General features: G+C 36.0%; 2 protein-coding genes across 5 annotated transcripts in view; one reads left to right on the top strand and one right to left on the bottom strand.

The window, feature by feature from the left end:
- Positions 1 to 12,712, bottom strand: part of MED12L (mediator complex subunit 12L) — a 338,115-nt gene that overhangs the window by 59,939 nt on the left and 265,464 nt on the right. For all 4 annotated transcript variants that reach the window (XM_032173854.2, XM_058427086.1, XM_058427087.1 and 1 more), the window contains exons 22-27: positions 8,584 to 8,811; positions 7,802 to 7,943; positions 6,029 to 6,149; positions 5,554 to 5,655; positions 4,429 to 4,542; positions 1,217 to 1,416 (exon numbers count right to left, since the gene is read on the bottom strand). In XM_032173854.2, the coding sequence (XP_032029745.1) occupies positions 1,217 to 1,416; positions 4,429 to 4,542; positions 5,554 to 5,655; positions 6,029 to 6,149; positions 7,802 to 7,943; positions 8,584 to 8,811 (907 nt within the window). The remainder of the gene's footprint in view (positions 1 to 1,216; positions 1,417 to 4,428; positions 4,543 to 5,553; positions 5,656 to 6,028; positions 6,150 to 7,801; positions 7,944 to 8,583; positions 8,812 to 12,712) is intronic.
- The window catches only part of P2RY12 (purinergic receptor P2Y12), a 42,581-nt gene that overhangs the window by 8,818 nt on the left and 21,051 nt on the right, over positions 1 to 12,712 (top strand). The window lies entirely within an intron of this gene.

Here is a 12,712-nt window from a genome sequence, read left to right as displayed (position 1 = left end):
TATGTGTATGGATATATTTTTCTTCCTAGCTTTGTCTGCAGACAGGTCATAGAATTAATGATACTCCATAACCATGAGCATACATAATACCCAGATCTTGGTTTCTAAGTAACATTCTCTGCTAAATAGAACCAAGGGCTCCTTAGAGGAATAGTTGATTCCAAGCCCGGGGCAGAGAAAGTACAACATGGGCCAGAAACTATGAAGATACCATCTATTTTTAAAATGTCAAATGATGTGAGAGACAGGATGAATAGATTCCTGCTGGACAAATCTGGGCCAGTCTGAACATGAAAATAACTAAGTACAGTATATTATAACCCATATGGATAATAAATAGATAAACAGGGAAGAGGAGGGCAGGCTCTTCCTTAAAATAGGACACAAACTGATATTATGAAGGGAGAGGAGGAGTTGGGGAAAAAAAAAAACCACCATTTTGCAACCATCATAGTAAAGACTAGATTGGGCAAATGAAAACGAATGCTTATGAGGGGTGGGGGAGTTAGATGAGGAAAAGAAAATTTGCACTGTCTCAAAGTATCTCCTCAAAGATTGCTTACTGCAAGGGGAAAATTAGTAACTATACAGTGGGGAAATCTTGAAACTATACAATGGAAACATCTTAATCAAAATTAACATCACCCTTGAGGTGCAAATGGACATCACATGCCTTCAGACATGATTACCTGAAAGAACTCAAGATTACTTCTGTAGTATCTTGGTCAGGGATGCATAATCTGAAGCTAATCTACAGGAAACCTCAGACAAATCCAACAATACTGGGACAATTAATAAAATCGAACTGTGGTCTATAGATGAGAAAAAATTACTGTACCAAAAGCTAAATTTTCTGATGTTTAATAGCCATATTTTGGTTATGTTATGAAATAATGCAATATTCAAAAGAATAAAACATACAATCTACTCTTAAATGAATGATTCAGAAAAAATAGGTATATGCACCCACATCTCCACATACAAATTACAAAGCACATGTAGCAAAATGTAAAAATTAGTAAATCTGTGTAAAGGATGGACATGAGTTTTTTTAAAAATAATTCTTGCAACTTTTCAGCAAACTTAAAATTATTTCAAAATAAAGTGAGAAAGAAAAAAAAGGCCCACCTATGCACAAGTTTCCTATAAGTGTAAGTAGCTCTCTCCAAAAGAAGAGTTACGTATTCAAAGTAAAAGGCAAATTAAATTAGAATACCTGTTGACAGATAGTCCTCAGTACGTATCTAGCGTATTCTCTTAAATTGGCAGTTTCTATGGAAATGCTTTTCCCACAGGATTTTGGATTTTGTGAGGCAGTCCAGATATCATCAGCATTCCCATCACATCGCAAACCTCTCATGGTGAAGTCATCATTCTTTAAAGAGCTGACACTGCTATTGCCAATTTTGGCATCTCCTAAGTAATAGAATCACAAAAGCAAAATCACAGAAGTTCATAATATTGCCAAATAATTGAGGAGCAAATAAGGATAGCTTTCAGGGATTTAAAATATGTGAATAATATTATTATTGAATAGCCAGTTGTTCAGGAATAGAGAGAATGGATCAGGAGAATAAATGCATGAACCCAGAGAAGTTTCTATCAGAAATGGAGAAAAAGCAAGTTCAAGACTCGGTCCTTATTTTGTTTGTATAATTATAGTTTCACCAAACTTGGAGAGGCCATTATGAATCACACTAAATAATCACAGAACATTGGTTTCACCAATACTTCAAGCACGAATGTATTCAAATTCATTTGACTTATAGACAAGGAAAAAATGGGTTACTCACCCTTCTAGATGTCCCTTTTCCATTTCTTCTCTTACAATGACTTATTTTCTATCCATAGGTCAAGAGAAAAGTTTTGCCTTAGCCCACCTTACTATCAACTTCTTGACAAGAGAGATTTATTTCCCTGGGAATGGAAAAGGGCAATGCATACTAAGGAAGCCCTGAAAAGTAGGGCATTCATTGAATAACCCCTGTTTTTTTACCTTCCTCTCTGTAACATACAAATTAGAAAACCTTACCTGATAAATATTTAGTATACTTAGTGAAATGAAGCTAAGGGAAGTGTTTTCTTCATAACAAAGTTCTGGGAAAGAAACTAAACAGAATGTCTGAATAGCTAGAAATAAGAAATCTCTAGCCATGAGAGACAAATAACTATCATATTTTAAAAGTGAGTGAGTAATAAAAACTCAAAATAAGGATTGCTAAATGACAACACAGCCTTCAAACTTCTGCCTGTTTACTCACAGGATCATAGGCCTTGACAAGAAAATTTCCTGGAACCAATAAATGCTTTTACAGTAGGCCTTCACTGCTTGCAGCAAGTGGGCAAAACAATGCCCAAGTTAATGGAAAAAGCCTTTTAAAACCCACAAGTCAACCACGAAAAAGTTTTGACTTTGCTGAAAAAATGGCTTAATGGGTATTTCCTAACAAAATCTTAAGCAGAAGAGAGGAATAAATAATGTATTTCAATTTATCAATATATAATCATATGTTTCTCATTAAAATACAAACACAAAGAGTACCAACTTCACTTTACCCACAGAATTTCATTTAATAGATCACTTCAGGAGCTGAAAGAAAAGACTAAACTCTACAAGTACCAAAATGTAGTATGCTTTCACTACCATTAGGTGATGTAAACAACTACCTCTATACCTTGAGTTATATTGTAGAAATTAAAAACCAAATTTGATATAACAGTCCCATCTCCCTAACTCAAAATATATCCTGGTGGATAGGACTTGAGAGTTGGTTAGAGCATGGTAGGGTGGATAAATTAGAGCTTCTGCAAATAAGAAAAGAGAAGAAAGGAAAAGAAAAGAAAGAGAAAAAACAGTATCTGCTAGCCCCATACTAGGAGATCCTCATTTAGTTTAGATGTTAGGATAACAGAGAAGGTATGAGAGTCTGTGCCAGGCCTTCTGCAATTGCATCGACAATAGAAAACATTGAGCATTCAGTGCCCACCTGGCTCAAAGCTCTGCTGACATTAAACTGACCTGATCCTGACTTATTAGACCGAGGGAATCCTCCAAATTATGTGGATGAAGAGGTGGGCAAATTTCACTTGAGATTAGACTAATCCTACAAATCATGGGGCCAGTGTCTAGAAGGTATTCATCTTGGTTTCTGCCATTAACATATTTGTCACTTATAGATTCACACTTCCAACATAATTTTATTGAAAACTGATTCTTTGCTAGTTTCTCTGATGAGCACTAGAAATACCACAGGTAAAAAGGCCAGTCCCTATCTCCATGGTCCCTACATTTATTAAGTAGAACCGACCAACTGACTTTCCCTTCAAATATGATCACAGTAGGGAAATTTCACTCACTGAAATGAGCACTTAATGTTGGCTGTATAAATCTATAAGCGCCTACACTCAGAGGAGGCTGTGGTCCTTGACGTGGCTCTACTTTCCCTTTTTACTACAAAATACACAGGCCCGTGTGTGTGTATCCTTTCTTAAGGTGAAGTTTTAATAGCTTGTTTTATGAAAATTCTGTTATCCTTCCTCATCATCACCAAATAACATTTCCCAAGCAGGGCAAGATTATAGCCCAAAACATGTTATTTAGGACTCATCTAAAGCAATTCCTACCCACTCAGTAATTTCTGTTCTAATGAAGGGGAGCTACTTCTGAACATAAGAGTCAAGACCAAAAGAAGGTACCCAAAGTTGGAATTAGGCACTCTGACTTGAAGACTTCCTAATCATTCAAAGCTTTTATGATTTACAGAATAATGTTTTAATGTATTGCCCTGTAAATGAAGAGAAAAGGCAGTGCTATTATTCCAGGAAAATTCTTACAAATAAGGATGTAAAGAACATCTTGGACATTATGAATTAAATGAAAAAAATTATTGTGAAACTTAATATTGATTTATCAATAATATCAACATCATTGCAACTATTGCCTGGGTCATCAAAAAACGAACTTAGAAGGAAATATACTCGTTCAGGGTCATGATAGGAGCAGAAATACTAAGATTAAGACTCAGATTTTCTGGTCTTCTGCTCTTGAAACATAATCTGGATAAAATGTAAACATTTAGTTAGATTATCAAGCATCCCTGTCTCTCACAAAGTGTGATTTCTGCCACCAAAGAAGGCAAAACAATCCTGTGGGTCTGAGGACCTATTTTACATCAGAATGAGACATTATGCAACTAAAATACCATAAAAAATATTACATGTAAGTTCCCCCAGAGACGCTAGATAAGGGACGGAATCTTCAGAGTCTGATGTATTTGGTCTAGGAGAAACCACTAATTTTTCCAGGAGAATAAGCGATCAAACAATATCATGTTTCCAATAATATTACTAGATTTAAACCTGAAAATAAATTATTTTGCCTTCATTTCTGGTGATTAACCAAGAAGCTTAGGGTCAGAATAATCTTACCAAGCATCATAATTGCTTTTAAGACAGCAAACACGGCTCCCACTTCAATGCTGTTGTGAGCAGCGGCTAAGAGGTGTCTATCACAAGATGATCTTATTCCAGGGAAAGGTTTGCCTACAAAAACAACAAATCTTTAATAGTCTCATCACCATCATTAGTAATGTTTTGTAATTTTTTACAGGCAGTCAGTCTTTCATTGTTAGACTGTGGGTGCTTAATTGCCATTAGCTTGCTTTAATTGATGCTTCATGGATTCACTAAGAAACACGGCCAGTACTCCTCACTTATCCTTTACATTTATTAAAACAATGTCGTTCCTCCTCAGAGAGCTACATCAACAAGATTAGTACGACCTTCACATATCTGTGTTGATTCTTACACAGACACACACCTATCTATATGGAAATAATCTTTAGGAACAGACTTCACCAACGCCCCTAAAATTCTTACTTTATTCCTTTTACTTAGTACAAGAATAAATGAGGGCCGAGTGTGGTGGCTCACGCCTGTAATCCCAGCACTTTGGGAGGCCAAGGCAGGTGGATCACAAGGTCAGGAATTCAAGAGCAGCCTGGCCAACACAGTGAAACCCCCATCTCTACTAAAAATACAAAAATTAGCCAGGCATGGTGGCACATGCCTATAGTCCCAGCTACTTGAGAGGCTGAGGCAAGAGAATTGCCTAAGCCCGGGAGGCAGAGGTTGCAGTGAGCCGAGATCACGCCACTGTACTCCAGCCTGGGTGACAGAGTAAGACTGTCTTGAAAAAAATAAAATGAAATAAAATAAATCACCATTGCCCTAAGCTGCTGTGATGTGGTTCAGAACCAACACACACAGTACGTGAGAGGACCATGCTGCCCACCAGCATGGCTTGGCCTAAGAGCAGAGGTATTTTTATTGCTTATTAACTCTTGATTCGTATTTCTCAGTATATCCTGATATTACACGGATAAAAGGTGCTGACAGCCCTCTCAATGAATAGTATCATCTCACCCTTCATCACCCCCAGGGCATGCCCAAAAAATTAAGAAGGCAATTACAGAAAGGGACAGCCTATTTGGTCATGTTAGAAACTTTAGCTACCAATGAAAAGGTAATCAGATTTTTCAGCAGTCAGCTCACCCGTTGCCTGAGGTAAGAAGCAGGCCTGGGGAGCTCGGAAGAGATGAAGCAGGAGTCGGCATGTCATTCTCGCCCCAGGCTCGGCGTCCGCATCTCCACAAGCTAGGAAAGGGGGATTGGAAAAGCAAGTTTTCTAACACACTTGGGAACAAATCCTTCAGGTTTCCTATTAAGCTAAATTTCCTGGAATAATTTAAATAAATTCTCCTTAAGGTAAGAAAATAAGGCCCTGGCTATTTTTCTGAGAAATCTTAGTGCTTCCTTAAAACAGACTATAACATAGCAGTTTCCCACCTTTTTCATGGTGATCCATGTTAATTTGTATAAAGTAACTATTACAATTCTACTATGTCTACCTTGATACTACACCACTTCCCAATATACATACCCTCAAATACTCCTTTCCCTGTCTTGTAATGTTAGAAACCACTCCATCAAGACAACAATCAACTGATGTTCATGGATGCTGCCTTACCTGCTGCTAGAAGAGAGGGAAGTGCGACATGCTGCACGACGTCCTCCAGGGAAAAACACTGTCGTGCTATCAGAATAGCAATGAAAGTAGCTAATGAATCATGGAATGAAAGGTCACTCACCTTCAAGAAAAACATTGACAGGTTTTAATACCTAACAACCTTGTAAGGAGTATCTAAGATTAATAACTAAGAGAATGTAGGCAATACCAATAAGATCTCAAATCCCAACATGAACCAGAAGAGGGAAATGGTAACATACCATGATGATTATCCTCTAGGCCTATTTCTATTTTATAAAACAATGAATGAGGTTTACCCACATTCCAATGCTGTAAGAAAATATTGAGCTTTGACTTGCATACATGCAAATGAAAAACAAAACAACAAAAATGCAAAATCAGGAAACCACTACAAGATGTAACATCATTAAAACATTTTGACAGAGTACAACAAGATATACCATTTAAGAGTCAGATAATTAGAAGGCAGGGAAAAACTAGGAGGCTCCACCTAGTTGAAAAACAAGCCTCACTAAGGTTTTGGAGTTCCTTTCAGTGATAACTACTAAGGATTCTTTAATGATTAAACTCGTTTTAAAAACAACTCTGAAAGTTTCCAATTGACTCTTAAATTTAAAAAGAAGAAAAAGAGACGGGGGAAATTAATTCAGTCATAGTGAAATCTTTACCTTTCCAGATCTCACGTGACCTTGGCAGAAAATAAGAAAAACAACTACAGTGGCAATCTTCATACTGATTCGTACCATATGCCAAGGACTATGGTTAACTTGCAAAAATCACCTTATTTATTAGCACACCACCATAAGGTTCACGCTATTATTAATTCCAATTTTTTAGATGAGGAATTGAAGCAGAAGGTAAAGTGTAACTTAAAAAAACAACTAAGAGACTAAGAAACTACATTAAAGATAAAAATTTAAGTCTCTTCTGTACAGAAAAGCAGGCCACATCTATGAATTTTATATACATAAATTCTTAAGTCTTCATATAATGAAGATACAGAGATAGGATTATCCAACCAGTCCTGATTAGCAGAATTCAGAAGTAAACCTTCAACTGAGAGGCAGGTGTAAAAATGTACAAAGAACTATGCATAAGAGATACTAATGTACGACAAGAGACTACTCCAATAAGTGGCAACAGGAGAAGTAAAGAATCAAGACAGATTTTTAAAGAAATATACACATCATGGATGCAACATGATATCCAAGGAAGTCAGTGATATATAAGAGGGGTATCTTTTCATCATCTTCCAGGCATTAATTGCCAAAAAACACTGGACATCCTCGGAATCTAGACCTGGACATTCTTATGTAACCCAACAAAGCCTTCATTTGTATACTAGGCCTTGCACTTAAAAATATCAAAGTGGCTCTCTTCAGACTGTGAACTGCTTTAGTTAGATTATGTCCCATGCTATGAGGAATCCAGGGCAGTTGGCAAAAAGAAAAAACAGCTCTGAAGAGACTATCCATATGGAAGAAATCTCAACTAAATGGAAATTCCAGGAAACAAAGAAATTCTTGGCCCCTCTGCTACAGATTAAACTATGCATTTTATTTATTTCTATTTTTTTCATGTATTTAATCCCTGGCAATGTCATTGTGGTTTATTGCTTTTGGACAGAGAAAGAAAAAATATTTTATAACATTTCAGTTGAATCAATTAAATAAAAGCCAAAAGCAAAAAGATTACCCACTAACTAAATATTTAATTGCACAGTTCAATTTTTAAATGAAAAAGAAAACTTACATCTACAGTGCAAAGTACATCATTAAACCCCCACACGTGATTTGAAGAACAACAAAGAGCCTTCAGAACCCCCAGCCATTCTGAACTAAGAACAGTGCAGCAAGCCGTAAGCTCAGAGGAGAAATTGGCTATGTCGTTAATCCTAGAAAAGAAAAAGAAAACACAGAAAGTAACCTTGTACAAAAGAGAAATACTCACCTGTGATATACTTAATTAACATATATTTCACTAACATCAAACAAGTCATTTTCTTAGATTCACAGATAAAATACTCATTTGTCAAACAACTTAGTAGAATCTTGAGAAGATAAAAATGGCTTCAAATATTTTTGACAATGCTGTTAAGCAACAAACAATAATCAGTACATATACGAATTAGAATATTTTTAGTTTCGTGAATAAATCTGAGCTACGATTTACATTTTTAAGGGCATCAAAAAATTTATAGACACTATGTAATTTAGGTGGACCCAAATATGGTTTTTTTCAAAACACAGGCATTTTTATTTATATCTTTATTATATGTTTTTGAAAATAAATCATGTAATTGTTGGCCATATTGAAAACATCTCATGCCAGAGTAATAAATAAGAAAGCACGGTCTCTCAGGTTAAGGAAATTAAAAGATAGTGCAGAGGTAAATTAAGGAATAAAAGAAGATTTAGAAAAAGCAAATGATAGCCAAATGTGAGTCCAGACACTTACTAACGACATCAATTTCAAAGAAGCACCGAGGCAACAACTCTTTGGTTAATCATGAATTCCAGGGTAACCCATCTCACCTGCCAGCATCCTGATGGCCCATACATACATTCATGAGTGTATTGCAGACAAAGCTGTAGCGATTGGCCGCATTGTCACTGAGGATCTTGCCCAGCATTGAGTAGTTGATGCTGCGGGCTGAGGGATTCTCAATAAAATCCATCATGAAGTCTGGATCCCATCGCAAGTTCGAATTTGCAGGCATCACATTATTATATATGGTTTGCTTTACTTTTGAACAGGCACTACTGAGGTTATAAGAAAAAAAGTTAAAACAGAAAAATGAAACTAGAATAACTAGAAAACTATTTCACTTAAGGACATATTAAATGGCAGGAACTGTAATGCATTCCTAGAGAAGATTCACATTATGAGTTCTTAATTTGAACTTCTTACTAATTGGCGCTAATCAAAGTACTTTGGAATGTAGAAATTCCTCAATAAATAATTTCTAAATAGGTGGAAGAACAAAACAGAAATGAAGTATTTGGTTATAAATCTTAATTATTTCCTAAATATGGTCTACATTTTACATGCTTTAAAAATCAAAGAAATTACTTTGGCTTCCAACAACTGTGTCTTAACAGTTGTTGAAAAGTGTTATTACTTAAAACTAAAAAAGGATTCAATTACACATAAGAGTACTCTTAATTACATATCTTACAAAACTATTTCTCTGGTATAGTGTACGGAGTAGAAGTTCGTGTGCTAAGACTATTCTGGAGACTATGGCACAGCTGTGAAAAAGAGAGGCACATTCCTTGTCTTCAATGAACTTACATTCTAGTAAGGGGATATGGATAATACATAAATTCTATGAAAGTGAAATAACTATTATATCATTCATAAAAACTTATCATGTTGTATTTCTCAGAGGCATTAAGAGATTTTTAAAGACCCTGGTCTATCATATAAAAACAGTTTATGTTTCAGTGAGTTACGTCTGAATCAGATATAGACTATTAGAAGTATAAAAGGAATTAGAATCTATCTCCTCCAAACCTGCTCTGTGAATGAGACTGGCAGAAGGATTTGATACAAAATCTCAGATTCTATATAAACTTAGCCATTTGTGCTTACCTTCTGTAGGTAGCAAATCCATAAACAACATTCACCCTCTCTATTCAAAAGCTCTTTTATGCATCAGAAAGTCTGTTTTATAGATTAAGTTTTTGGCAGCAAAAGTATTTGTGGTTTGTGGTGACCTATGGCTTTTTTTTTTAAACCCATATTGTTATATACTTGCATCAACGGCAGCCAGGAATGAGTCCCTCGAAGATGAAAAGTCATAAAGACTCTCTATTCTAAACTATTGCCACTGTCAACAGCTTTAAGAAAACAGAGATTGTTCAGTTCAATGTTTACCAAAATGTAGCTTCAGCTCTACTCCTTGAGAATCACCTTTGGGGTGTTTGTTAAAAATATAGAATCCCGGGCCTCCACTGTAGGTGTATAGAGTCTGTATGTGTAACAAGATCTCCCACATAAATCAAGTGCCAAATAATAATTGGGAAGCACTACTCTAACAAAGAGGACTAAAGTCATCTACTAAATGGCAGCAATTTCAATCTTCTACATTCTCTTTCTGTGTAGACAACTTATATTTTAAAAAATGTGTTGGCTGTCATTGAAGGATACAAGTTTGCAATTCAGGGTCATGACATTTTCAATTTCTTGAGGTTGATGTGAGAATTAAAGCTCTTGATGGAAATAACCCAGCACAGTGCTTGGCACACAGCAGTAGCTCAATCAGTGGTAGAGGTGACCAGTGTTGTATCTCCCCCAAATACTCCTCTCACACCACTGTGTGAATGGTGTTTCAGAAAAAAATACTCCTCTCACACAGCTTTATGAATGGTGGTTCAGATAAAATTATTAAAGTTGTTTTATCAGTACACTGATAGAAATCTCTCTGTGTATCTAGCTTTTGTTTGCCTGTTTTTCTTAATCTCAAACTACAAATAGGTCTCTGACTTCAAGATATCCCAAGAAAGTTGTATTTCTCTTTCATTTTTTTAAATAGAGGAAACTTTAGACAGTGCCAATCACTATGATGTGCCACTCTGCTGACCCCTAAGTCATTTCTCTATTCACTGTGTGCTGGTACCGTAAATTTCCACACACCCCACACCCAGAGCATGTTACTTGAATTACCTCATTTAACCTATCTGCACCACAATGCAGGAGTATTAAGGGTCAAATAGGCTATTGGGGCTGTCTGAGGAAGTTCACTATTAAAAAAAGGGCTGCTGTAAGAACTAAATCATGTAAGAGAAAGCTCTTTGAAAAATGTAAGCTGAAATGGAAAGCTCTATGTAAAGTAAGAGAAGAATGTAAGTATTTTCAAATTGTGACACAATTTCTGTGGAAAGATATTTCCTAAGACCCACTCAAATATTTCACAAAGGATTATTTTGAAACCTAACCCAATTCATATTTTCACTTTATTAATACCATTAAAAATATGAATTGTCTTAGATATAACTATCATTCAACAGATTTTTTTTTTCAGTGCCTACTAAGAGCAACATACTCTTCAAGACACTGGGATACAGCAGCGAAAAAAATAGAAAAAGCTTCTGCTGTCATCAAGTATACATTCTAAGGAGGAGCCAGACCATAAATAAATATAGAATCTATAGCAGGGGTAGCAAGTGCTGAGGCTGAGAATGATGACATGGGGGTGCTATTTAAAATGGTGTGCTCAGGGAGGCAGTCGTGAGTGAAGTGTGGGAGTGGGGCACACAAGTAACTGAGGACAAGTATCACAAGCAACGTAAGATAAAGTGCAAAAGCCCTAGTGTGGGTTGTTCTTAGAGTGTTTGATCAGTAAAGAGGTCTGTGTGGCCACAATAAACAGACGGAAAGAGATGAAAGAGAAGATGGGACCCTGCAGATCCTGAAGGCTAGGTAGGGATGGTGAATTTTATTGAGTGGGTGAAAAATCACTGAAAGCCTGTGAATCATTCGTATATTAAAAGGATCACTTTAGTGGATATGTTGAAAATGTGTTTTAGAGTTAAGGGTGCAAGCAAGGAAACTAGTTAGAAGAGCTCCGCAATGGTCCAAGCAAGAGGTATCCACAGTGGTAAAGAGAGGGTGAAGAATGGGCAGGTTCTAGAGACGCTTGGAGGGCAGAGATCACAGAATTTACAAACAAACCGGATATGAGGTATGACAAAGGAAAAAAAACGGTAGTTGAACATCCTTTCCCTACCTCCTTCTGGATTCCAAATTTGTTTTGTTAGCTATTACCTTCTACCACTCTCCTCCTACCCATCTATAGTTAATAATTGTCCTCAAAATAACATTAAATAAGCATTTACTCTCCAGCCCTAGTGCTGCCTGTGGGGGTAGCAAGGGCTAAGATGCAACGAATGACAGGAAGTTGGGGATGCTATTTGAAGTAGGAATGGCCATGGAAGCAGAAAGACAAACGGAGTGAAGAAGTCAGCATGCAAATAGCTCTGAAAGAATGTTCTGAGTGGGGTGATTCCAAGAGCAAAGCACAGAATATTGTCTCTCACACTTACAGTAATTTGTAATAAAAGGTTATAGCTACAGCAAAAAATAATTCAGTATGAATTCTGGATAAGAGTATTAAGAAAATAAAAATATTTATAAAAATGCAATTTTCTGGACTCATTAAACAATAAAATATTCCTTCAGCAATAAGATGTATTGACAGGAATCAAATACTACTATCATTATCGGGTCATGAATTTTAAGTCTAAGATAGCGAGTAGGTTAACTGCAGAATTTACAGTACCTTTTTGTGATTAATTCAGTTCTATTTTTTTCATACCAAGAAACATTAGATAGCATTTATCAAGCTGAACCTGAATCTAATACAATCTGTAACAGAAACCAGGTTTCCTACTTTTAATGCACATTGATTTAATGCTATTCAGTGAGGGTACTGGTCATTTTAAAAAAACTCATTAACACATGAAAAAGTTATCTGCTAAACAGCAAAATTGTTTTTGTGAAAAAAGAGGAAAAGTAAACAGTCTGAAAAAGTTCTAGAAAAGTGAATGGGGATATAGAACCTTCTATGAATCACTAGGAAATAAAAAATGAAACACTGTAATGTCCAAAGGATATTAAAGCTAATCCAAGTAATGCAAAAAGTCAGCTCAGAAAAGGTAG

Source organism: Hylobates moloch, unplaced genomic scaffold (assembly GCF_009828535.3).
Source record: "Hylobates moloch isolate HMO894 unplaced genomic scaffold, HMol_V3 SCAFFOLD_13, whole genome shotgun sequence".
NCBI classification, from domain to species: domain Eukaryota; kingdom Metazoa; phylum Chordata; class Mammalia; order Primates; family Hylobatidae; genus Hylobates; species Hylobates moloch.
This window is presented reverse-complemented; position numbering and strand designations above follow the sequence as displayed.